This window comes from Diabrotica virgifera, chromosome 4, assembly GCF_917563875.1.
Source record: "Diabrotica virgifera virgifera chromosome 4, PGI_DIABVI_V3a".
NCBI lineage: Eukaryota > Metazoa > Arthropoda > Insecta > Coleoptera > Chrysomelidae > Diabrotica > Diabrotica virgifera.
In genome coordinates this window covers 214,982,322-215,010,216 of record NC_065446.1, presented here as the reverse complement: position 1 = coordinate 215,010,216, position 27,895 = coordinate 214,982,322, and the positions used below count along the sequence as shown (strand labels likewise).

The following is a 27,895-nucleotide window of genomic DNA, read 5'->3' as shown; positions in this document are numbered from 1 at the left end:
ATTTAGCAGGAGTAGAAAAGTGAACCGAACACCAGACAGGTCGAAACCAGCAACGAATGAAACCAGCAGCCAGAACGAAATGATGGAACTAATGAGACAATTAGCAAGCGATAACAAAAAGAAAAACAAGGACCTGGAAGATATAAAAAATACAATGGGTAATATGATTGAGGAACTAAAAGAAATTAGGAAGGAAAATAATGAATACAAATTGCAAATGAAAGAAATAATAAGAGAAAATGAAAATCTAAAGAAAGAAATGGCTACGATGAAACAAAAAATAGATAAAATAGAAATAACCTTGGAAGCATGTCAGAAAGAAAAGAAGAAAAATAACCTAATAATGAGAGGCTTACCACTAGACACAATAGGAACAGAGCAAATAGAGAACTTCATAGAAGCAAAAATGGGAGTAAAATCAGAAATAAATAGGGTACAAAAGATAAATGAAACAATGTGTGTTATAGAATGTAAAAAATTCGAAGATAAAATGAAAATACTGAAAGCCAAGGGTAAACTAATGAGCTATAAACAACATAGAGTATATATAGAATGTGACCTAACATTAAAAGAGATAGAAATACAAAGAAACCTTAGGAAGATAGCAGCAGAGGAAAAGACTAATGGGAAAAGGACAAAAATTGGATATGGATTCATAATTATTGAAGACATTAAGTGGAAATGGAACCAAAAAACAAGCCGGATAGAAAAAGTAACATACAATACAGAACCAACTGGTTCAAAAAACTAGCTGTAGAAAACACAATGATGGACCGAGAAACAAAACAGGCAAAGAACAGGGACATGACCAGATTTAAAGATAATAACACAAACGTAAGGAAAAACAAATTGAAGTACAACCTAAACATAGAAAAGAACAGAACAATTTTGAAAATGGCATCATGGAATGTAAGAGGTATAAATGGGAAAGAAATAGAACTGGGGGAAGAAATTAGAGATAAGAACATTGAAATAGTAGCTATAACAGAGACAAAGAAAAAAGGAAGAGGATCAATAATATTAGAAAACGGAATGTTACTAATATACAGTGGAGTGGAAGAAACGAAGAGAGCTCAGGCAGGAGTAGCGTGCCTGATTAAGAAGGATAGTATCAACAAAGTGTTCAATCTCAAATTAATCCCTTAATTTGTAATCTCACATTTTTTCTTAACTTGCTAAACTTTTATAGTTTCACCGTGTATGATTGAAACATTGGGAAACATCGAGTAATATTTTAATAATTAGAGTCCATTCAACCTGCAAACTTAATAAAATGCCAAATAATATATTTTTCAATTGAACTTTACAAGTTTTGCAATAGCTTCCTTTAAACTGTAGTTGCAATCTTTCAACATGCAAAGTCCGTAGTTCGGTTGTCAAGCAACTTATTGATGAATTGTATATTTTGACGAGATTATAAATTAACCAAAGGGATTATTTTGGGTTGCAGTCTAATTGAAATAGTTACCTCGTTAACAAGTGCGTAAGTCGTTGTTAGAAGTTACGCCGAGTGTAATTATTATCAGTAGCTGTCATTAAAGGCAGTCTATCATAGAAAGTTACCTGAACATCATCTATAGTGTAATTACGTAGCTGTCAATAAAACCATATTTTTACTCCACACTCAAACATTTATTTATCATCGTCGATCGAGAAGAAGCGGAAAAAGGGGCATCACAAAGCAATTCGATCCTGAGATCTACGTCGAATTGTCCATTGGTCCTTCGACAAAACAACATCAAAAGGGCGTTAATTGGATTGGAGCTTCGAAGGAGACGACCCTTAGCGACCTGAATAGCTGTTCCCCAGTTCCGTACAAGATCGACGATCGAATTGTGAAGTGTGGAGAAAAGAAAATATAAAGGCACCGAAATTAGAAGTAGAAGCCTTCGAGAACCTTTGAGCACCAGAGAACCTGAGTAGCAGTCCTTAAGTCTGCGGTTCCAGCTGTTTGGAGGTGAAAAATCTAGCGGCATCCAGAGATCCAGCTCACCAGTTCCAGTTGCAGTTCTAAGAAAGAAGCAGCGCAGCAGATTCCAGGCCCACCCGGTGACATACAAGTGAACGTCGGGATAAAACTGTAAGTTTTTGAATATTTATTATCATTTAGGGCAGTGCATTTTTTTATATAAAGTAAAAAGTTTATTAAAGAAACTTAAGCATCGAATTTTACTAAATTTTTATTGAAATATTTATTCTGTATACTGTATATCTATTTACTTAAAATATTTACTGGTAATATTTTGTCTAATTCAAATCTAACAGTTTGATTATTCGGATATTAAGTATATTTGGTAATTTTGATTCTTATAATTTGAAATTTTTTAAAACATTTGATTTCCTAAACATATATAAACTCCTGACATACTGACACATTTAATCAATCAAGTTATTTTTATATTACAATCTTGCGTTTATTCAACTCCATATATATTTATGTCGCACATGCATTTTTTTTTATAAAGAATTATATTATTTCTCGGGTTTAAAAGTGAAATTATTTCATTGTACAAATCAGCATTTTTGAGGTCATTGGTTTATTATTGAGAAAAGTTTTTTTTGCTGAGGCATTATTTTGAATATAGGTCAAGTTTATATTTAAAACATGAAGAGATTATACTCAGAACAAGAAAAACTTGGGACAGGAAATTGCAAAAATCTTGACTAATATTAAAAAACTGAACAAAGAAAGGCGTACTACAGAATATTTAAACATAAGGCGGCAGACAGTTGAAGAATTGTGGAATGACTTTGCGGAACAACATAATGAAATTGTAGAAAAAGGTTCAAAAGATGATAAATATTTTACATCTAACTATTACGAACAAGTACAGAAAAAATATGAAGAAACGAAAAAGGCTTTAGAGGAGTTTATTAAAAATTCATACAAGTCTTCGATAAAAATTAGAGAAGTAGAAATTAGAATGGGAAAACTTCATAATTTATTGGAAGACGACGAAAACAATGAAGATATACAAGAGGATTTAAAAGAAGAGGTACAAAAAATAGATGCTTTAATAATGGAAATAACTGTGAAAAATGAACAGGATGCACTAGAAGCTGAAATAGAAAGATTTTATACGATGAAAAGAAGGGTGCGGTCGATTATAAAAGAAAATAAGAGATTGGAGGCGGAAGGATGCAAGAAAGAAAAAATAATACTACCTCAGGCGAAGTTGCCCTCTTTTGAAGGAAGATACGAGGCTTGGGGAATATTCTTTGATATTTTTAAACATTTGATACATGAGAATAATCAACTATCAAATGTGGAAAAAATGCAGTATCTGAAGACAAGCCTCCGAGGAGAAGCAAGTAGAATAATACAACATTTCAACACAACAGAAACAAACTACAGTGCTGCGTGGAAAATGTTGCAAGATCGGTACGATAATCCGAGGATGAATCTATTTATATTAATAGACAAGATACTTCAGGCTGCGGAGATAAAAGAAGCGTCAGCAAAGGCGCTTAAAAAATTACATGATACTATCCACGAATGCTTAGAAGCGATTAGTGGACTAGGTATAATGACAGAGTCCTGGAGTCCTCTTATAGCAAGGATAAGCATGTTGAAGTGGGACACAGAAACCAGAAGATTATATGAAACGTCAATTCAAGACAGTAGGGACATTCCTACATATAAGTCAACACAGGAATTCCTACAAAGAAGATTCCAGACATTGGAGATGCTGGAAAAAGAAAGGAAAAGGACAGATCACAAACAACAGGCAAAGAAGAAGATAACCTGTGTGGTATGTCATGAAGAACATAAACTGTACAAATGTCCAAAGTTTCTAAGTCTACAAGTACGTGAAAGAAACAAAATCGTAAAGGAAAAGGAATGGTGCGGTAGATGCCTACTACATAAAAAGGAAGTACCATGTTATTCCACTTATAGATGTGCAGAATGTAATGGACAGCATAGCTCATTACTACACATGTCAGAAGGTCAGTATGATAACAGAATGAATTCTGAAAACAGAAGGCCAAAAAATAGACCCAATTCTAGTGAGTCAGAAGGTCAGTATGATAACAGAAGGAATTCTGAAAACAGAACGCCACAAAATATACCCAATTCTAGTGGGACCAGAGATGACAACAGTTACGACGGATCGTCAAGGAGACAAGAGAATACTGTGAGCTGTTTAAGTCATCAGAATGAAGGAGTGCTACTTGCAACGGCATTAGTACTAGTAAGAGACTCAAAAGGAAGCTCACAATTGATGAGAGCATTGATTGACCAAGGCTCGCAGTCATCATTCATTACGGAGCAGGCCGCTACAAGTCTCGGAATAAAAAGAAAGGCTGTCCACGCTCAGATATCTGGAATTGGCAATGAAGACTAAAGGAAGTCGAAATGGAGCGTGACATTAAAATTACAGGCGCATTTCAAAAATGAATTTGAGATGAAGACCGAAGCACTTGTGCTACAAAAAATAACAAAGAATCTACCGGAAAAGGAGATACAAATAAAAGAAAGGAACCCTAGGAACTTAGTCCTGGCTGATCCAAAGTTTAATGAAACAGGCCCGATAGATATACTATTAGGAGCCAAAGCATATAGTTCGATTTTACTTGACGGAGTAGATCGAACGAATAATGGTTTGCTCGCCCAAAATACAAAATTGGGTTGGATAATATCAGGGGTAGCACAGCAAGAGCACATCCCGCAGATACAAGTACTCAGTATGTTCTGTAGGAGACAGATGCCTAGATTTTCGGAAGTACCTAAAACTAAAGCCATAGAGCAAACCTAAATATTAAAAAAGGGTTGAAATTGGTTGAAACAAATACCAATGAAATAAAATCAGCTAATAGCAAAATAGAAACTTCTGTAGTCGAGCTTGATTTCATGGAATTAGAGCCAACCCAAACTGCAGAAGAAACTAATTTCGATCCGGGAAGAAAGACACCCGAGGGAAAGGATTTTAAATCGCTTATACTTGAGGAAGAAAATCCCAAGAATATAAACGAAAGGGTTGATGATTTAATGACTCAATCCCATAAAGATGTTCAAAAAATTTCTGATATCGAGGGTACAGACCAAAATAAAACTAGAATGGTTGTACAAGAGACAGAAAGTATTAAAATGGACTCAAAAGAAATAGAACAGCTTAATAAAAGTATAGAAAATACAGAATGTGCGAGAGCTGTTGAAAATAAAGATGCCAAGAATCATTTAATACAGTTAGAACAAGTTAATAATAATATAGAAGATGGGAAAATTTATATAACCAGTACCGAAGAAATTGATTTGAAAGAGACAGAAATAAATGTCCACATGTCCAGTGATGGCATGGAGAAAAATTTAAATTTTGAAAAATTAAATACAGTTTTTAGTGCACAGCAAAAGGTCTTACACACTGAAACTTTTCAGAGAAAAACTATTGTAACAGTTAAGGATACGGAATTTACCGAGAAACATAAAACTAACAAGGCTAAATTGGCAGAACAACATATAAATACAATAATTTCAAATGCATTTTTTAATAAATGCGATAATATTCGTGGAAAAAGCGAATATGCTGTTAACTTACATGAACCAGGAAGGTTTCAAATAAAATTAGGTGAACAGTTAGCAGAATCTAAAAATAAAATTATAAAAATTAAACCTAGTAATGTTAAACTTGCTGAGGAAGGAATATTTTCAAAGGCTTTAAATGTAATAGAATCGTTTAGCGGAGTCATAAAAACACTTCGAAATATAAACGGAAAAATAAGTAAAAGCCTGATATACAAGTTAAAACAAATAGTTAGAGAGCCAAACGCACAACATACAAACAATAGAGCATGTATTAGGTGGGAAAAAATTATTCGTTATAAGTATAATATATTTAATATTTTTAACATTTTAAAACGGTCAAATGCAGACCTGAAAAGGAGGAAAAAGTCATACAGGGTGATCAACTTCTGTGACAAAGTCCAATATATCTGTTATTATAAAATATATGAAAAAAAGTTGTTAATAAAAGTTATAGACACCTTTAATGTACACATTTTAAAATTAGTGAGAAATATACAGGGTCCTCCATAACACGGTGCCAAACCAAAGTTATGTTTTTTTAAATGGAACACCCTGTATTTTATTTAAAATTGGATTTCTATACATTTTTCTGATTAAAAAGATATAACACTTGTCTAGGGTTATACTGAGTGTTTCAAAGTTATGAGCACTTTTATCAAAAAATCGTACTGATTTGATCGCCCTGTATGATTGTAACAGTATAATATAAACTTATTTTTTTACTGCTGTTGACTGTCAATATTAAATTAGTTTTGCAACAACGTACAAGTTTTTTACCGGTACTCAAATTGTATACAGGGTAAGTCAAAATGCAAATAAAAGATTTTCTTCATATTTTTAAATGGAACACCCTGTATTTTATATTACCATCGAAAAGTTCTTTCATTATACTTGCATATCTTTTAAATATTCCCTATACCTAAAGTTATTAGTTTTCAAGATATTTTAGTTTGATTGTTGATAACTCATAGATACGTTTATTACAGTAAATTAATTTCCCTTAATATTAGAAACCTCCAATGAGTTTGTTAATTATAATTAAAATTAGACTGCGTTTATAATAACGACAATTTTATATTTACTAACAAAATGATATTAATTTTCCGCGAAGAAATGGGAACTATAAATTGCTGTAAGTTCTTGTTTAAGGTGGCGTTGAAAATAAATAATTGACACAAGAACTGTCAAATGTAAGATTTTAATTATCTGTACGTTTTTATTTTTGTTATTGATTATAATTGTTTGCCATATTGTTATAATTGTCACCTAACAATGAATTTTAGTCGTGAAGAAATGACAGACATGATATGGATTTTAGGAGAGTGTTTCAAAAACTCATTAGTTGCCACAAGAATTTATAAGGAACGGTGTCCATAGCGTCAACAACCAAATAAGAGAGCATTTGACAACTTATTAGAAAAAGTTTAATCGTACTGGTTCTGTTTATGAAGCAAAGGAAAAAACAAAAATCATTATTACGGATGAAAATGAATTAAATGTTTTACTGCCTGTTACAGAAAATCCTAATACAAGTATTAAAAATATTACAAGAGAGCAAGATATAAGTTATGGATCTATCCAAAACATACACAAGAAAAACAACATGCACCCATATCATATACAATTACATCAGGAACTTGTTGGGGATGATTTCGAACGAAGAGTACAATTTTGTCAATGGTCACAACAACAAATAGTTATACAGAGAGATTTTTTTGAGTTTGTTCTTTTTTTTTGAGACAAGGCAACATTCCACAAAAATGGTAGTGTAAACAGACACAATTTTCATTATTATTCCACAAACAATCCGTAGTGTGCTCAGACACATAGTCAAACGAGATGGTCCTTAAATGTTTGGGGTGGAATCATAGGCAATTACGTTATAGGTCCTTTTGTCTTTGAGGAATCGGTAAAAGGTGAGGTTTATTTAAATTTTCTAGTGAATCATTTACCTATTCTACTTGAAAATGTACCATTAAACATCCGCCAACATATTATGTGGTACCTTCACGACGGAGCCCTTGCTCACCACAACGCACTTGTCAACGGTGAACTCGATTAACTATTTCCTGAAAGATGGATGGAAGAGATGGGCCAGTTCACTGGCCACCCAGATCACCAGAATTAAACGAAGTCGACTTCTTTTTCTGGGGTTATATTAAAGACGTAGTTGGACACCTCCAACAATAGTTGACGATATGAAAATAAGGATTCAAAACGACTTTCAAAGTGTCACACAACAAATGCTTACAAACATCAGTAGGTCTTTCGAAACTCGTTTCCAGGCTTGTGTAGACGTTATGGGAGGTCATTTTGAACACCTTTTATAACATAAGAAGTACGTTGAACAGTTTTTTATTTAATTTAGTTTTTTTAATAAATTTTAATAAATTAAAGTATTGTTATTAATAACTAAGTAATACATGATGTTATCAACAATAAAACTAAAATATCTCGAAAACTAATAACTTTAGGTATAGGGAATATTTAAAAGATATGTAAGTATAGTGATAGAACTTTTCGATAATAATATAAAATACAGGGTGTTCCATTTAAAATTATGAAGAAAATCTTGTATTTACATCTTGACTTACCCTGTATACAATTTGTGTAGTCATAAAAAAATTGTACATTGTTGCAAAACTACTTTAATATTGACAGTCAAAAGCATTAAAAAAATAAGTTTATATTACACCGTTAGAAACATACAGGGCGATCAAATCAGTATGATTTTTTAATAAAAGTGCTCGTAACTTTGAAACACTTAGTATAACCCTAGACAAGTGTTATATCTCTAGAATCAGAAAAATGTAGAGAAACCAGATTTTGAATAAAATACAGGGTGTTCCATTTAAAAAAACATAACTTTGGTTTGGCACCGTGTTATGGAGGACCCTGTATATCTCTCACTAATTTTAAAATGTGTACATTAAAGGTGTCTATAACTTTTATTAACAACTTTTTTTCATATATTGTATAATAACAGATATATTGAACTTTGTCACAGAAGTTGATCACCCTGTATAGTCAGAAAAATTTTAAAATTTGCCACAGCTCTTCCATTGTCGGTAAAAGACGGCGTTGCTTTCTCGTTGTTGGTCCCAAGGAATCTGCTTGCAGCAGATTTCATAAAAGCCGATCAACATACCCGATCATAATGTAGCTATTCGGGGAGATTAGTTCCTCGATGAGAGTTCGAAAAAACACAGCATCACAACCAAATTTAATTAACACTTTAAAACAGTTTCATCTAGAACAGTTTCACTTAAATAGATTAGATTTGAATTAAACAGATTAGCTGAATCATAAATTCTAAATATTCACGTTATAGGTAGCACTGCTCGGGTGAGATAATAATTCAAAAACCGAGTGAATAAGTGTTAGGATTATTGTTATATTCTTATTATTTTATATTATAATGTGTTTAAACATTTTCTATTGGTCGTCTCTTTCTTTTAAGTGGCCAATATGTTCAATCTCAAATTAATCCCTTAATTTGTAATCTCACATTTTTTCTTAACTTGCTAAACTTTTATAGTTTCACCGTGTATGATTGAAACATTGGGAAACATCGAGTAATATTTTAATAATTAGAGTCCATTCAACCTGCAAACTTAATAAAATGCCAAATAATATATTTTTCAATTGAACTTTACAAGTTTTGCAATAGCTTCCTTTAAACTGTAGTTGCAATCTTTCAACATGCAAAGTCCGTAGTTCGGTTGTCAAGCAACTTATTGATGAATTGTATATTTTGACGAGATTATAAATTAACCAAAGGGATTATTTTGGGTTGCAGTCTAATTGAAATAGTTACCTCGTTAACAAGTGCGTAAGTCGTTGTTAGAAGTTACGCCGAGTGTAATTATTATCAGTAGCTGTCATTAAAGGCAGTCTATCATAGAAAGTTACCTGAACATCATCTATAGTGTAATTAAGTAGCTGTCAATAAAACCATATTTTTTCTCCACACTCAAACATTTATTTACCATCGTCGATCGAGAAGAAGCGGACAAAGGGGCATTACAAAACAATTCGATCCTGAGATCTACGTCGAATTGTCCAAAAAATTGGATATATTACAACGAACGTATACTAAGAGTAGACATATATATGGATACAGAGGAAACCAATACAAACCTAATCATATGCTATGGACCAGATGAAGACGCAACAAAAAACGAAAAGAATGAGTTCTGGGACAAATTACAAGAAGTGATAAATGATTGTACAGAGAAAATGGTGATCACAGGAGACATGAACAGTAGAATGGGGAAAGAAGCAGAAAAATGGAACAATGTCATCGGACCGTATGGGGAGGAAAAAATAAACAAAAATGGAAAATTACTACTTGAATTCTGTCTAGACAATAACCTGGTGATTATGAACACACACTTCCAACATAAAAGGATACACAAGATCACAAGAGAAGTCAAATCAAGAGACGAACAATCAATTATAGACTATACTATAGTGCAAAAAACAGAGAAGAACTGGATAAGAGACGTAAGGGTGAAAAGGAGTTATGAAATTGGTAGTGACCACTATCTACTAGAAACCACATTCAAAAGCAAAAGAAAAGAAATAAAAAGAAATGAGAACATAAACAGAGAACACAAAGAAATAATAAAAATTTATAAACTAAGGGAAGAAACAACGAAAATAAGATACACAGAAGGGCTAGAGAAAGAAATAGACAATGAACATATAATAACAGAAACAATAGAAGAAGAATGGGGAAAATTTAAAAATGCGATGATAAAAACAGCTAAATCAATATGTGGAACCACAAGAAATAACAACAGAGGGAAACGAACGTCTTGGTGGAACGATGAAGTGAAAAGAGAAATAAAAGAAAAGAAGAAATTATGGAAAGAATACATACAAGACAAAACACAACAAAAATATGAAAATTATAAGAGAAAAAGAACAAAAGTTAAAGAGATAGTTAGGAAAGAGAAAAAGAAAAGTTGGGAAAAATTTGGAGAAAAAATGGAAGAAAACAGCACAGAAAACGTAAAATTATTTTATAGAACACTGAAAAACCTAAGAAGCAACAAAGAAACGAAACTGAAACAAATAATGAACAAGGAAGGAATAATAATAAATGACGATAAAACAATAATGGAAAGATGGAGGGAACATTTCTAGCTGTTACTGAATGGAAATCAAGTGAACACAATGGAGAAGGAAAGCCACATAAAGAGAGTATCCATAAGAAACACGGAAAATCCAGAAACTATAGAAAAAGAAGAACTAGAAGAAGCAATAAGAAAGATAAAGATTGGAAAAGCACCAGGAAGCGATGAAGTAGCACCAGAAATGATGAAATATATAGGAATAAAAGCAAAAGAAAAATTGTTATACATATATAACCTAATATGGAAGAGAAAAGTAATACCCAGAGAATGGACAAATGCAGTAATTATACCTATATACAAAAAAGGAAACACAAGAGACTGTAAGAACTATAGAGGTATATCACTACTATGTGTAGCAGCAAAAGTATACGAAACCATAATAGAAAGGAAAATCAGAAAAGAAATAGAACATAAATTAGAGGACGTACAAAGTGGATTCAGGAAAGGACACAACACACAAGACCATATATTTACCATGCAACAGGTAATAGAAAAAGCATTAAAGAAAAATAGAGAAATATACCTGAGCTTTATAGACATGGAAAAAGCCTTCGACTCAGTCAAAAGAAAAGATATATGGGAAAGCCTAAAGAAGAAGGAAGTAAGCGAAGAACTGATAGAAGCAACAAAGAGTATATACATGAAAACAACAAATACAGTAAGAATGTTAAATATACAGTCAGAACCATTTGAAACAACTCAAGGAGTTAGACAAGGGGGAAGTCTCAGCCCAGTGCTATTCATAAATGTAATAGATGAGATAGTGAAAGAATGTAAGAAAACTTTCAAGAAATACTGCATCGGTTGGAACAGAATGCAAATGATAAACGCTGAGATGTGTATATTTGCAGACGACATAGTACTAATTGCGGAAACAGCAGAAAAACTGAAATACAACTTAGAGAAATGGAACCTAGAAGCAAGCAAACACAACTTAAACGTAAACAAAGAGAAGACTCAGATAATGAAAATATCAAGGAAACAAGGGACGGAAGATCAAATAGAAATAATGATAGACCAACATCAATTAATACAGACAAATTCATACAAATACTTAGGAACAGTAATCAACAACAAAGGAGACATAGAGGACGATCTTAACAACAGAACGGAAAACACAGGAAAACTATTCCAAGCACTAAATAGAGGATTCCTTAATAACAAAGAAATATCAACAAAGACCAAGATGACAATATACAAAACAATATATAGACCTACGGTGACATATGGAGCAGAAAATTGGATATTAAACAAAAGACACCAGAGCAGAATACAGGCAGCAGAGATGAAATACCTCAGAAGAACGATAGGAGTAAAAAGAACAGATAGAATCAGAAATGAAGAAATAAGAGAAAGACTCAAAATCAAGCCGATACTAGACTCAATCAAGAAGAAAAAATTGGCATGGTTCGGACATCTAACCCGGATGGACAATGATAGACAAGTGAAAAGAGTGTGGGAAGCCAAACCAATAGGTAAGAATAGAAGAGGAAGGCCCATCAAAGAATGGAACAGTGACATTTCGCAGATACTGCAGAGTAAGGGTAAGACTTGGCAGGAAGCAACACAGATGGCATCCAATAGGAAGGAATGGAGAAAGTTCGTTAAGAGCTAGGACAATTCAGAAGATTGTAAAATATTGTAATTTATTGAATTGTAATTTAATGAATTGTATTATAAATGGCCCTACACCGAAAGGTACTAAGGGGTCTACTGATTAAGTAAGTAATTTCTAGAATCGGCTGTTTGTGTGAATCAGAATCAACTTTTACTAAATGGCATTGGGAAGAGTATACTTTTCCTAGTTGGAGTCTACTTTTACTAGTAAATGTTGAATATAAATCTTCATTTTATATTTATAATCAACTTTTACTGAAACCAGCCGTCAGAGTTGACTCCAACTAGTTAGAGTCAACTCCAACTGGATAATCAACTTGAACTGTAACATATACACATATCTTCGATCTGACCTTGGATTTCATTTCGATTCGACAAGACGTAAGTTTTGCTGTTTACACGCCACATTTTATTGTATAGGATTTGTCCTATCCAACAAAACGTACAATAAGACGTAGCGTGAAAATGGGCCTTAAGAGAAGACTGCCTCAATAGAAAGGAGTGTCAATAAGAAATGGAAAGGCGTAGAAGCTACAAAACTGGTTTATTATAAATATAAAATTGTTAATCTTGCCAGTCGCCCTCCTCACTTTTTTCGATCATGGAACTGGCTGTGGTAACCGCAAAGCTACTCGATCTACCTCACAATTACCATAGGCAGACAAACAGGCCTATTTATGTTTCGTAGAACTTAAGGGCGTAGGCGCAAAATTTCGGCTCCAATTCTTTTTACTGCAATCATTTTTTTCGAATCCTGAAAAAGCCACAAATATTTTTGAAAAATTTAAATGCAGAATGAAAAATTAGGAATTTATCTGGAAGATAAATAGGTGTAACAGTTGTTTGTTTTGCTAAATAACGGATTCTAGAGGTATTTAAAAACCTAATTAAAGGCGCCATCTTCAAAGAGCTCTAGCTCCCTTAGGAAGCATTTTCTAGCTAGGCTAGGTGATTTGGGTTAAAACTTAATATTTTGAGCCCAGAAAACTACAGTTAAAATATCTCTAATTATTATTTTCAAGCAGCACTAAAAGGGTTGGGGCTACAAGTTAATATTAATAAAACTAAGGGCCGGTTGTTCGAACGCAAATCAAAAATGATCATTATCAAATATTTAATTACTGTCACAACTGTCAATGTCAATTTTGATTGGGTTGCTGAAAACATAATTATTGATTAGAATTATGAAATTAGTTAATCAATTATGTTAAGAGGAAACAGTAGCGATCAACAGGTAGCGAAAACGCGTTCCAAGATTACGGCTGTAATTTTGAATATTTTTTCGAGATATTTGGCACACGTATTCGTAATATATTAAAGAATGGCGGTACAGAGCCCAATTTGAAAAATATATAAATATGTGGAAATTACTCTGTAATTAAATACAATATTAAAAAAACGAGCCTGTACCGCCATTAAGAAGAACTTTCTTCAAATAAACTTTTTTCCGATGCCTAGATTTTGTGTCATTTTGGAACTATTAATTTTTTTTTATTTCATTAGTAGTTCCAAAATGACACCAAATCTAGACATCGGATAAAAAAGTTTATTTGAAAAAAGTGTATTTTTTTGTTGTTCTTAATGGCGGTACAGGCTCGTGTTTTTAATATTGTATTTAATTACAGAGTAATTTCCACATATTAATATATTTTTCAAATTGGGCTCTGTACCGCCATTCTTTATTATATTACGAATACGTGTGCCAAATATCTCGAAAAAATATTTAAAATTACAGCCGCAATCTTGGAACGCGTTTTGGCTACCTGTTGATCGCTACTCTATCACCTTAATAATTGTTATGTTAATTGATTAACTAATCTCATAATTATAATCAATTATGTTTTCAGCGACCCAACCAAAGTTGACATTTACAGTTGGTGACAGTAATCAAATATTTGATAGTGATTATTGTTGATTAGCGTTCGAACAACCGGCCCTAAGTATATCAATGTCTCAAATAATAATCAAGTAACAGAACCTGAAGATCTAACGGTTGGAACATAATATTGTTGCAATTCTAGATGGGTTCAGGGATAAAGAGAATTGTTACTCTGTTTTAACAAGTTTATTAAAATTCCTAATAAACTAAAGTACAAAAATAAGTCCTCCAAAATTCAAACGTGACAAAAACAATTATTATGACAAAACTTCTAAATTGACAAATATATCTGTCAGATTCCTTATTAGTCTGACTTACTCCATCTACTTACACCTATGCTAGGTGATTTATAACACCGCCCCCTTCTTTCAGGCTGTTCGCCCCGAACAGTACCTAAATGGACCAGGTCGGTGGATTCTGCCCTTCATAAGGACACAGTCTCTCTAGGTGGACGACCTTCGGCTTACTTCGTGGCGTCAGTTGCACCCTATACACAAGGTCGTTTATCTTCTTAATGACCAGGTACGGTCCCTCCCAGGGCCGCTGCAACTTGGGACTTAGACCTTTCCTTCTCGTTGGTTGGTAGAGCCAAACTGCATCACCTTCCTTGAAACTAACAGGTGTGGATTTCTTATCGAACCTAACCTTCATCCGGTCACTGGTGAGTTGTAGCTTGTTTCTGGCGAAATCGTGGACCTTAACCAGTCGATCCTTTAGACCGCTGACATACTCGGGAAGTGTCTCTTGACCCGCCTCTCCGTCTGGTACATTACTATGTAGGAGATCGATGGGAAGCCTCATCTCTCGACCAGTTAACAGCATTGCTGGAGTGTAACCAGTTGCATCATGTTGGGAACTTCGGTATGCTAGCAGAAACAGAGGCACCAGTTTGTCCCAGTCTCTCTGGTTCTCGTCTACAAACAGGGACAGGTAGTTGTTGATGGTCCGGTTATGTCTTTCTACCATGCCGTCGGATTGAGGATGGAGCGGTGTTGTTCTGGTCTTCTTAATTCCTAACAAAGCCATCATGGTCTTCCAAACTGCCGATTCGAAGTTGCGCCCCTGGTCAGAATGAAGCAGAAGTGGAACACCATGTCGGGAAACGACATTCTCCAGCAGGGCTTCACCAACTGTGACTGCTTCTTGGTTGGGTAGTGCAACTACTTCAGGCCATTTGGAAAAATAATCCATAGCAACCATCAAATATTTGTTTCCTGATGCTGTCTCTGGAAATGGTCCCAAAATGTCTACAGCAACTCGTTCCCATGGAGTTCCAGTAATATATTGTTGGAGTTTTCCCCTAAGTCTTGTTTTGGGTCCTTTCTTGGATGCACACAGGTCACATCGTTTACACCATTCTTCCACATCTTGCCGACAATGAACCCAATAATATCTCTCACGGACTCTGGCCAGAGTCCTATTGATTCCAAAATGTCCGCCGGAGCGACTATCGTGAAGTTATGCAAGCACGTCCTTAACACATGACCTTGGGAGAACAACTTGGGGCACTGTTATTGTTCCATCTGGACTCTCCCATTTACGAGTGATGATGTCATCTCGTAGACACAGGGAGTCCCACTGAAGCCAATAGCCCTTAACTGCTTGCCCATATTTTGCAATCTCCTGCCACTGTGGTCTAGCTCCGTGGTCCAGCCACTCCCGAACTATTTTTAGATCTGTATCTTCCTTTTGTTCAGCCTGAAGGTTTTCTAGAGCTTCTTCGTCATTTCTATCCTCTATGGTTCTCAACTGTAGAATCTGGCCATCTCGTTCTTCTTGGCGGTCGCAGAATCGACAGTTCCTCCCGTTGCATGGTCTTCTCGAGAGACCGTCGGCATTCCCATGACTTCTTCCCGCTCTGTGACGAATTTCAAAATCATAAGTCTGTAGTTTCTCCAGCCACCGAGCTATCTGACCTTCAGGTGTCTTGAAATTGAGAAGCCATTGCAAGGCAGAATGATCGGTTCTTATCAAGAATTTTCTGCCATAGAGGAACGAATGGTAGTGTTCTACTGCTTTGACGACTGCCAATAACTCCTTTCTGGTGACACAGTAGTTTCTTTCTGCTTTTCCCAAAGTTTTGCTGAAGTATCCTATGACGCGTTCCTCGCCCTCTTGTACTTGGGAAAGCACCGCCCCGATACCATTTTGAGAAGCATCTGTATCAAGCACGAAAAGACCCTGTTCTTTCGGATATGCCAGGATTGGAGCCGTAGTCAATTTATGCTTGAGTGTGGTGAAGGCAAGCTGGCACTCTGGTGTCCAGTCAAATGACAGTTTTCTCTCAGTCAGATTATGGAGAGGTTTGGCAATCTTACCAAAATCTTTCACGAAGCGACGATAGTAACTGCAAAGACCAAGGAAGCTTCGGATATCGTGTTTGTTTCTTGGTGTGGGCCATTCCTGTACTGCTTTTATTTTCGCCTGATCTGCTGCAATTCCTGAGGATGAAATTACATGTCCAAGGAAATTAACTTTTTCTTGGAAGAGCTCGCACTTTTTGGCATTTACTTGTAGGTGAGCGTTCCTTAGTCTGGTGAAAACTTCTTTCAAATTGGCAAGATGTTCGTCGAAATCTTTTCCGATGACCATAATGTCGTCGAGGTATACCAGACAGATTTTCCATGTAAGTCCTCTAAGTACTAGCTCCATTAAACGTTCAAACGTGGCAGGTGCATTACACAATCCGAATGGCATCACTTTGAATTGGTAGAGCCCATTTCCAGCAGAAAATGCGGTCTTCTCTCTGTCTTCAGGGTGTACTGCAACTTGCCAATAACCGCTTTTGAGGTCCACAGTGGAAAACCATTTCGACTCAGCCAAGGCACTAAGTGTATCATCAATACGGGGTAGTGGATAGCTGTCCTTCTTGGTAACGCTATTCAGCCTCCTGTAGTCGACACAGAACCGCGTTGAGCCATCTTTCTTGGTTACCAACACCACTGGAGAAGACCAGGGGCTACTCGACTCTTCGATGACATTCTCCTTTCGCATATCTTCAAGGATGGCAAAAGCTTCTTTTTGTTTTGCAAATGGAAGACGTCTTGGTGCCTGTCTTATGGGGTTGGAGTTGTCAGTGTTAATCCGATGTTGGACTAAGTCAGTGCGGCCAGTTATTTCTCCTTTAAAGAATATGTCACTTTCGTTGTTGATGAACTCTTCTGCTTTTTGGTATTCATCTTCAGATAGATGTCCCCATGACTTCTTAAGATTTTCCAAAATTTCAGTGGAGAGTTGGTGTGTACTGCTAGCTGTTGGCACGTTTTCTTCTATTCTGGTCACTCTTACAACTGGCTCGCATATTCCAAGCACTTGGCCCTTTTTGAAAGTAATTTTATTGCCATTCGGGTTGGCCACCCTTACTGGAACGGTCTGCTTATCCCCATCTACCAAACATCTGGCCACAATGACGCCCTCGTGAATCTGCTCGTCTGGTTCTAATAACATGGCTCCCAAGCCACCAGATGCATCAATTTGTGCAACCACGATCTTTTCACTGTTAGGAGGGATCTTCGTGTCTTTTGCTACTAACATCTTTAGCCCATTGTGCTGCTTTCTGGAGGATGACAGTAGAATTTCTTCATTGCCGACGACTAAGGTCCTGTGTCTGACATCTACAATAAACCCATGTTCGGACATAATGTCGACACCTAGGATGAACTCGTCTACGATGTCGGCTACTAGGACCACTACTTCTATCTCGATGTGTCCCAGCTCGATTTTTACGCAACTGTCCCCATAAACAGTAATGTTTTCGCCTGTCGCTGTCTCTAGTATGGGAGATTTCGATATTATTCGTGTAGATGACTGGTCCAGTAAACGTTTACTCATAACTGACCTAGTTGCCCCAGTATCGATGGTAAAACTGCATCTGTCGCCATTGAGAAGTCCATCGGCAACTAAGCTGTCACTACTTCGTCTTATTGTGGATATTGAGAATCTGGGAGCTTGGGACAGGTCAGCCAACGTGCGCCCCTTGACGTTGACTTCTTTTAGTTTTCCGAATTGCGTTGATATTGTGGAGCTTGCCTACTGTCCTCTGATCTTGTACGTTGTCTGCAATCACGTTGAAGGTGGCCTATCAATCCACAAAAATAACACTTTGGGCGCCCCTGACGTTTTTGCTTCAAAGATTCAGCTATTGGGCCAAGATATTTCTCGAATTGGGCGGCCAACACCTGGGACAACGTATTTAGATCGCCTTATCCCACTTCAGCAAAACCTCTTATTTGATGGACTTTGCGTTGATGGCGGGACACATTCTTCACGGCTTCGTACTCCAATGCTGCGACAATAGCGTCCTTCAATATTTGGTAGCGTCCTCTTCCTAGTCGTAATGTTTGCTGGAGGTCTACATCTCGCAGGCCATCAAGGAAACATTGGATGGTAAACTGGTGTAGAAACTCTTCAGGGGCTTCGGGCCAAGCGAGTCGTGCCATCTTTTCTACTTCTGCTCCGTATTCTTGCACAGATTCGTTGGAGCCTTGGATACGCAGTTTTAGTTGGCTCTGGTATACTTGCTTCAAATATTGGCTGCCGTATCTTAGTTCTAGAGCCGATACGACAGTCTCATATTTCTTTTGTGCGTCCTCTGGAATGTTTTGGAGGATTTCTACAGCCTTACCTCGAAGTGCTAATATGAGAGCAGTTGCCTTCTGTTCATTTGTCCATCCATTATTCTGTGCAGCAGCTTCGAATTGTCTTCTATACACTGGCCAGGATATCTCGCCGTCAAATGTAGGAGGCTTAATTATTCCGTTGACAGGGGAACAAATCACTTCTGGTTTACCTTCAAGTCTCAGTTTCTGGGACTTTTCAACCTCTAGGCGGATATTCTCAAGAGTTCTCGTTACCTCATCGTGCCTTTTTTCTACTAGGCCTCTTGTTACTTCAATCTTTTTAATCATGTCTTCTTTTGTCTCTTCGATTTCTTTTTTTATATCTTCTTTTGTCTCTGCGATTTCTTTTTTCATATATTCTTTTGTCTCTTCGATTTCTTTTTTCATATCTTCTGTACTCACTTTTGAAGTCTCTATTTTTGAGATAAGTGTCACGAGCAACTCTCTGTCTTCTAGACGACGTAAATTTTCTGTTTCTTTTTCTTCCTGCCGACGTTTGTCTTCATTTTCTTTTTCTTCCTGCCGACGTTTTTCCATGGCGGCAATCATGTCTCTAATTTCTTCCATCGTCTCGCTTCTTGTTTTCACCATATAAATTCTCTTAATCCCACTTTACTTCTGACACCAATTGTTGCAATTCTAGATGGGTTCAGGGATAAAGAGAATTGTTACTCTGTTTTAACAAGTTTATTAAAATTCCTAATAAACTAAAGTACAAAAATAAGTCCTCCAAAATTCAAACGTGACAAAAACAATTATTATGACAAAACTTCTAAATTGACAAATATATCTGTCAGATTCCTTATTAGTCTGACTTACTCCATCTACTTACACCTATGCTAGGTGATTTATAACAATATTATACTTTTGAAGGAGTACGAGAGTTCGTATATCTAGACTTACAAATCAACCAAAGTAATACAGTATAACTGCAGAAATTTACAGATGTACATATCTAGCAAATAAAGCATACTATGGACTAAAGAAACTTTTAACATCAAAAAAGGACTCTAATCAAGCCCGTCCTTACTTAAGCTTCAGAAACGTGGACGATAACAAAAAGTGATGAAGAACGGTAAGGCTGTTTTGAACGTAAAATCGTCAGACATCTACAAAAGCGTCGAGGAAAACGGATTGTGGCGTAGACGCTACAATTTTGAACTTTACCGCCTTTATATTGAGCCTAATATTGGTAAATCTATCAAAATAAACAAGCTGCGGTGGCTAGGCCACTTGGAGAGAATGAATGAGGCGGAGCCGTCGAAACATATTTATAGCCAGAGACCGGATGAAGTGAGGAGAAGGGGCAGGCCCAGAGCACGATTTAAGGACCAGGTGGAAGACGACTTGCGAGTGTTAGAAGTGCGAAATTGGAAAACCAAGGCGAGGGATAGGCAGGAATAGAAGCTGATTCTGGAACAGGCCAAGACCCACCATGAGTTGTAGAGCCAATGATGATGATGATTATTTAAATACCCTGTATAAAGTTCTGATCCCTCTATTTATTAATTATTACTATAACAATAATTATAACGACAGGCTAAAAACTTACCTTCAGTTCTGAGACTTCTTATCTGGGTTTCCAGAGGTCGAAACGCATTCAACGGAATGTTCTCTAAATAATTCCTACTTAGATCTAAAGTTCGTAGTTTCTTCAATGGTTTAAAAGCATCACTAGATACTAGTGAGATCCAGTTGCCAAAGAGAAAAAGCTCGGACAAGTTTTCCAGATGCTGAAAAGTAGTCTTGCTAATTCTTCCTATTTGATTGAAAGAAATATCTAAAATTTGAAGCGACCGTAGATCGGAAGGAAATTCTTCCAGTTCTTTTAAACGATTGTGGGTAAGGTTTAATATTCTTAAATGATGAAGGCCTTGTAGGCGTTCTTGTGGTAACAACTCGAGTTCATTTATACCTAGATCAAGGGTAAGTAAGTTGGGGAGGTTTCCAAAAGCACCCGGTGACACTCTGGAAATTCGATTCTGACCCAGAAATATGTGCAAGAGGGCCGGAAATGACTCAAAATCTTTACTGGTCACTATGCTTAAATTCGTAGAACTAATATGCACTTCTTCTAGCGATGGGTACCGGTTGGTCGAGGTAATATCATGAATCCGCATCAGAGGATTGCCAGTTAAGTTCAACCAATTAAGTCCTGGTAGGGTTGTGTCTGATAAGGCCGAACTGGGTATTTGCTTAAACCGGTTATACGACAGATCTACTCGACCTAGCAAAGGAGAATGATGAAAAAAGTTTGCAGGCAATCCCACCAGTGAGTTGTTGCTTAGATCCAATGAAAACAGTTGTGTAAGATTCGCCGAAGCAAATCCAGACAATGACGTTATTTGATTGCCTTGTAAATAAATCTCCCTTAAATTAGGCAAACCGTTTAACCTTGAAATTTCAATGGTTGATAGCTTGTTAAAAGCCAAATTTAGGACCTCCATTGTAGATATGTTTAATAGGGCTGTATAAGGTATGTCCACCATTAGATTGCTCGTCAGTTTCAACTCCTTTAACACATTTAGATTTAAAAACACTTTATAGCCTAAATCCGATACGTGATTGTAACTCAAGTCTATGTGTAACAAGTTTTTGTTTTTAGAAAACAGTTCGTCCGGCACTCGCGATATTTTACACTGATCTAGATAGATTGTTTGTAAAGATGGCAGTCCATTTAGTGAAAATCCATGTAACGTACTAAAGTTATTGTTGGTCAGCTTCAACACCCTCAAACCAGGTATATCCAACGCAGTTAAGTCTTTAGACGTAAGTTCATTCACACCAAGATTTAGTTCGTTTAAATTGTTCAATCCACGAAATGCACCAGAATCGATACGTTGTATGGAACAGTTATACAAATTAAGATTTCTTATAGGCAAGCCTTCTTGTAAGATATTATCATGAAGAACTATCAAGGGATTACAGGAGAGATCCAACACCCTCAACTTTTTTAAATTGGTTAGAGCCTGTGGTTCAATGCTTCTCAACAGATTCTTCGATAAATACAGCTCTTCTAACTCAAATAACTCGGAAAATGTTGTTTGCGTGATCTGAGTAAGTTGATTCATGCTGAGTTCTAGAAATTTTAGGGCCTGCATAGGTTCAAAAGACCTCTCCTCAATATGTGATATACTATTGTTAGTTAGATACACCCTTTGAATCATAAGCAAGTCTTTAAAAAGAGATCTGCTTATTCGTTTAAGTCTGTTGTGCCCAAGCCACATAATTTGAACACTAGATTGGCCTCTTAACGTGTCATTGTGCAAGGATGATATACTATTGGAATCTAATTGTATCGACACCAAAGATGGTGATTCGTGCATAAATACATCACCAAGATCTGTTATTACGTTTCCTTGTAGGTTAACATGCTGTAGGCTTTGTAAAGTTCGAAAAGCGCCCCAGTCAATAGAAGAAATTTCATTGTTTTGTAAATGAAGCTCTAACAAAGAAGGTAGAGGATCGAATACACCGCGATGAATAGAATGAATTTTGTTGTTATGTAGCCTTATTTCTCTTAAATTTACAGTTCTTTCAAAAGTCCCTGGATCCAAATTTGATAACCAGTTACTATCTAGACTTAAGGATGTCAGATTAATATTTTGCTGAAATAAGTTATTTGGTATATGCGGTATGAAATTTGAGCTAAGATGAAGTTGAGATAGGTTAACCAATGTGGCTAAGGATTCAGGATCTATCCGTCTTATAGCGTTCTGTTGTAAGTAGATAACAGACAAATTAGATGACTCTTTAAAGGCATCTGTAGGAATTTCTAGTATGTTGTTTTCTGAGAGGAATAGTTCTTTAAGTTCTGGCAGAAAAGCGAAGACTCCGCTAATGTAATGGACGTGGTTGTGGCTTAAGTCTATCGATCGCAGTTTTTTGTTATTATGGAAGGATAATTGGTCCAAATAAACGATTTTGTTATGGCTCAAATCCAACGATTGAAGATCTGTCAACGCAGAAAACGTATCATGGTGAATTGTCTCGATAGCGTTGTAGTACAACGATAAAGTACGTATACCCGGAAAAATTCTAAACGAATGCTCTTCCAGTTTTTCAAAATTATTAAAACTAAGATCTAAGTAGAGGAGGGAACCGAGTCTTGAGTAGGAATCATCTTGAATGGCATTAATTTCATTCCAGGCTAGACGTAAGTGTCGCAATCTTTCCAGACGTCTCAAAGATTTAATTGGAAAAGTCTTCAGTTTGTTTTCAGCCATGTCTAATTCGGAAAGGGAGTCTTCGAGTCCTGCGAAGGCGTATTCGGATACCTGAAAAGTAATTTTCGAATTAATCCAATTTAGGTACGTGGAAATTGGTTAAGGAAGCGATAATAATTTTATTTTTTATAGTAAGGTCGCTAAATTTTCACTAAGTTTCCTTATCATTGAGTTGTTTTCAAATATCAAAATTTAAATATGATAATATACACACAAGCAAATTTATATGGCATCACCTGATTCTTCTTATTATTTTAAGCGAATTTAAAAAACCAACATATCAAGTCAAACAATATTTGTTATAAAACAATTCAATCCCCAATACATACAAATTAAAGCAAACAATACATCTGGCAATAACAAATTGAAACTACTGGTTTAAAAGTCAATAGCATAAAAAATTTCAATGTAAAAGCGAATAACGTTTAAATCGTTTTTATTTATTTATGTTTTTTTAGCAGTCAGTGTAAACCACCCCTGAACCTTATGCAAGCTTCAATTTGCGTGAGCATGCTTCTAATCAAATTGACAACTAGTCTAGTCGCAACATAGGGGGTAATATTATAGGTTTTTTGGGTCGCTGAATCCAATGGAAGTGGTCTGAAAGCCCAAATGTGGTGAGATTAATTGTTATTAACAAATTATGGTAAAATTAGATATTTTTCAGAAATTATTAGAAGTCCTCTAAATAAACTGATAGTGTTACGGTCTTCTCTGGTGTATTTTTGGCCGCTGAATCGAATTCGACTAGGCGCTATTACTCAAAATGTGTTCTAATTTTGTTAATAAAAAAATAATTGTTTATTCGCCGAAAAGCTCGAAATGCGTTATATACAGCAAGTTTGTAGTCTTTTTCATAGTATTTTTATAAGCTAAATCGATTGTCACTAGTCGTGATAGCTTAAGCCACGTTCCGATTTTGTTATTAATAAATTATTGCAAAAATAACGGTTTATAGTACGTTTAGAATTATTTTATTGCCAATGCTTTTTTTATCAAACTTTGGAAATGTTTTATCCATTTCATAAATATTTCGGTGACCGTCCTCTCTGATTTTTGAGCTACACCTAAAGTGCCAGGAGGAGCTTCATCTATAAGTTCGTTTTTCATATTTTTTTCTGAAAAATATCATCGGCCCCTGATATTGTTTGTTTTTCTTTTATTAGTAAGTATATATATATTCGTATGAACTTCACACATTGCTAAAACATACAATAGTTTGTAAGAATATAAATGAAAACATTAAAGGCGGATATTGCTACTGTGGAGCCATTCCAATGCCTCAGGAGTTAATTCGTGGATTTCGATTAAGCTTCCTTCGAATCGTGTGGCTGGACATTCTTGTGTAATGTGGTGGACTGTTTGTTCAGCAGCATTGCATTTGTCACATAGCGGGCTGTCTGCGATGCCCCATTGGTTAAGTGATTTATTGCACACTCCATGACCTGCCCTGATTCGGTTCAGATTACACCATTCTCGGCTCGGAAGAGAGAAACCGTTGAGTTTGACTGTGGGATTTCCTATTAGGTGTGCATTGTTCACTTCTTCGTTCCATTCGCTTATCCAATGCTCATCGAATGTGAAATTGTTTGGAAGATTTTTTGCTGTTCTTGTTGGCGGGTTTCGAGATCTCAGCCGCAATTGGCCCTGGTTTAACTTATCTATGTCGGTATTTATTGGCAATGAGGGATTCTTTTGACATTTCTGGTATTGTGATTTAAGGGCAGCTAACCGTCGTGTTTTGGTTGGTGCAATGTTGCTTAGAACTGGAAGCCACTGAGTTGGTGTGCTTTTTATGGTCCCCGTAATATACCTCATTGTCTGATTTAGTTGTGTGTCTAGGACGTTAGTATGGTGACTATTTAGCCAGACTGGAGCACAATATTCGGCTGTTGAATAGACTAATGCAAGAGCGCTTGTCCTGATTGTGTCTGCATTGGCTCCCCAAGAGGTGTTTGCAAGCTTGTGAATGATATTATTGCGAGTTTTTACTTTAGCTGCAGTTTTATATAAGTGTTCCTTGAAAGTTAGAGTACGATCCAGTGTTACACCGAGATATTTTGGATTTGGGTTATGTTTTAGGGTAACCCCTTCGCTTTCTATGTTCAGTCTGTAGTTCACTTCCCGGTTATTTAGATGGAAGGCAGTAACTTCTGTTTTTGTGCGATTTGGCTGAAGGCCCCATTTTTTAAAATACGTGTTAATAGTATGTAAGTCGCTTTCTATGATAGCTTGGGCGTTCTCGTCCAAGTTATAGTAAGTTATATACTATATAATATATTATTATTAGTAAGTTATATACGCCAGGCAATGGGAGCAAGGATGGAATATTACCTCCGAATTCTATCCTACTGCATGAATTTTAATGAAAGTTTGGGCCTAGCGTACTTATCTCCTAATTCAAAGTCTACCCTATAGCGATGTGTGCTTTTATCTTGGGGGTGGTTCCCACCCCTTTTTAGTGGTGGAAAATTTTTTGGTTAAAATTACGACGGAATTCGCTAGAGAACCTAATTGAAAGCAAAAACTGTTCTATAATTTTTTTTTTGAAAACTCAATACTTTTTGAGATATTCGTGGTTGACGATTAGCTATTTTCATTGAAACATAATACCTTTTCGAAGGTTTTTGCAAATATTTAAAAACTATGCATCTAACTAAAAAAACTATATTAAACATTTTTGTAGGTTATAACAAACAAAGAGACACTTGCCTTCACAAATCTTCTAGTTATAACACAAAAAGAGATATGGTAGATGAAATTAGTTTGTTTTTTGGTACATTCTCAAATTTGTGTATTCAACTTGAAATAACAGAGAAACGGTCGATTATAGGTGTATAATGCTACTAACACCTTTTATAGTGCTTGAAAAGATCTTTAAAATGAGCTGTATTAAAGGTCAATTTAATTAAAGCTAAGAGAGATAATATGCTGCAAACAAAATTGATTAATAATGTATTTTAAGAAAAAATGAGAAATAATTTTAACCCCATCCACCAAAATGTAAATGCATCGTTTTCCTTTCACAATACCTTTTATTATATTGTTATTTCTATGCTCAAAAAGTTGGACGGGTTTAAAATGAATGGTTTTTGAAAAAAAAAAGATCAAATTAAAGAGAGAAATTTTAAATTTTTTATGTTTTTCAAAAACCATTCATTTTAATCCAGTCCAACTTTTTGAACATAGAAATAACACTATAATAAAAAGTACTGTAGAAGGGAAACGATGTATTTAATTTCTGATAGATGAGGGGTTAAATATACTTCTCATTCCTTCTTAAAATACAATAGTCATCAAATTTTTTGCAGAATATCTCGCTTAGTTTGAATGTAATCGACATTTAGTATTGCTCATTTTAAAGGCCTTTTCAAGCACTATAAAACCTATTAGTATAATTACACACCTAAAATCGACAGTTCCTCTGTTATTTCAAGTTAAATACATCGATTTGAGCATGCAGCAAAAAACAAACTCTTCTTACCTACCATATCCCTCCTTGTATTTTAGCTAGAAGATTTATGAAGGAACGGACCTCTTTGTCTTTTTATAACCTACAGAAATATTTTACATAGTTTTTTTTGTTTGATGCACAGTTTTTAAGGTATTCGCAAAAATCCGTCCGAAAAGGTGCCATTTTTCAATGAACATGGCCAATTTTCAACCACAAATAATTCAAAAATATTGAGTTTTCAAAAAATAATTATAGAACAGCTTTTACTTAAAATTAGGTTCTCTAGTCTCTTCCGTAGCTATTTTAATCAAAACATTTTTCACCCACGAGAAGGGGTGGGAACCACCCCTAAGATAAAAGCGCACATCGGCATAGGGTAGACTTTGTTTCTTGAGCTATTCCCTACTTACTCTGAAAATATCAAGTAAATCGATGTAGTAGGATGGAATTCGGAGCCAAATACCCTCATTGACTGCACTAATAGTAGTATTCTATTTATTTTATATTTTCGGTGCTTTTAGCGCATGTTTTCTATTCGCCAAAGTCAATTTGCAAGCATATCTTTACAACTAACTCATTCCTTAATTATTATTCGTGTACGTAATCTTCTCTATGTTAGAGATAAGATAACCTAATAAAATATAGCCGTCAATAAATAATTCTAATACAGAATAAGCTTCCAGACTACCCCCAAACTTCCTATATATTAAATTACCGACAGTTTTATAGACACGATGGGGTATATCAGGATAAACTTGCAAGAAGTTGAAGCTATTAAAGTAATAGTTTAATAAATGTTTCTGTCTCATCGCAGTCGACGATTTCAGTCGAAGCAGAATAATCGACTATTAGTTCATGTTTACAGTTATGCCCCAATTATGTCTAGATAATACAATTATTCCCAGTTAAACGCTTTACAATGTTTGGTATGTTTGATTTTGAGCGTTCATTCAACATCAGTACACTATTTCGATGAGTACAATGTGACAATTTGGATGATTGTTCTGTCATTTTAATTCAAAGTAAATGGACAATTTTACAGTCCATTTACTATTTTTTATTTTTAGTAAGTTATTTTTACGGCACTGAGTGGAAGGTGCAATTGCTAAACGAAAAAATACTGAAAAACATTTTATGTACAGGGTGACTGATTAGTAGGGTGAAGCTCAATAGCTCCGCTACAGTAATAGATAGGAATAAAAGTTAATAACAAAAATTTTAGCCACCTTTGAGCTTCACATTACAAAATTAGTTAGAATGTTACAGGGTGTTCGATAACACAGTGGCAGACCAAATTTATGTTTTTTTAAAAGGAACACCCTATATTTTACCTTATATTCGAAATCTTGTTAACTTCTCCATCACAAAAATATAAAGGTTTGTAATGTTATACAGGGTATTTACAAAGTCATAACCGATATTGTATGAAAATCGT

At 35.5% G+C, this 27,895-nt stretch overlaps 1 protein-coding gene across 1 annotated transcript in view; it reads right to left on the bottom strand.

Annotated features, from left to right (window-relative positions):
* The window catches only part of LOC114338702 (protein artichoke), a 422,944-nt gene that overhangs the window by 238,535 nt on the left and 156,514 nt on the right, over positions 1 to 27,895 (bottom strand). The window contains exon 3 of the mRNA XM_050649868.1: positions 20,333 to 23,057. Coding sequence (XP_050505825.1) covers positions 20,333 to 23,057 — 2,725 coding nt within the window. The remainder of the gene's footprint in view (positions 1 to 20,332; positions 23,058 to 27,895) is intronic.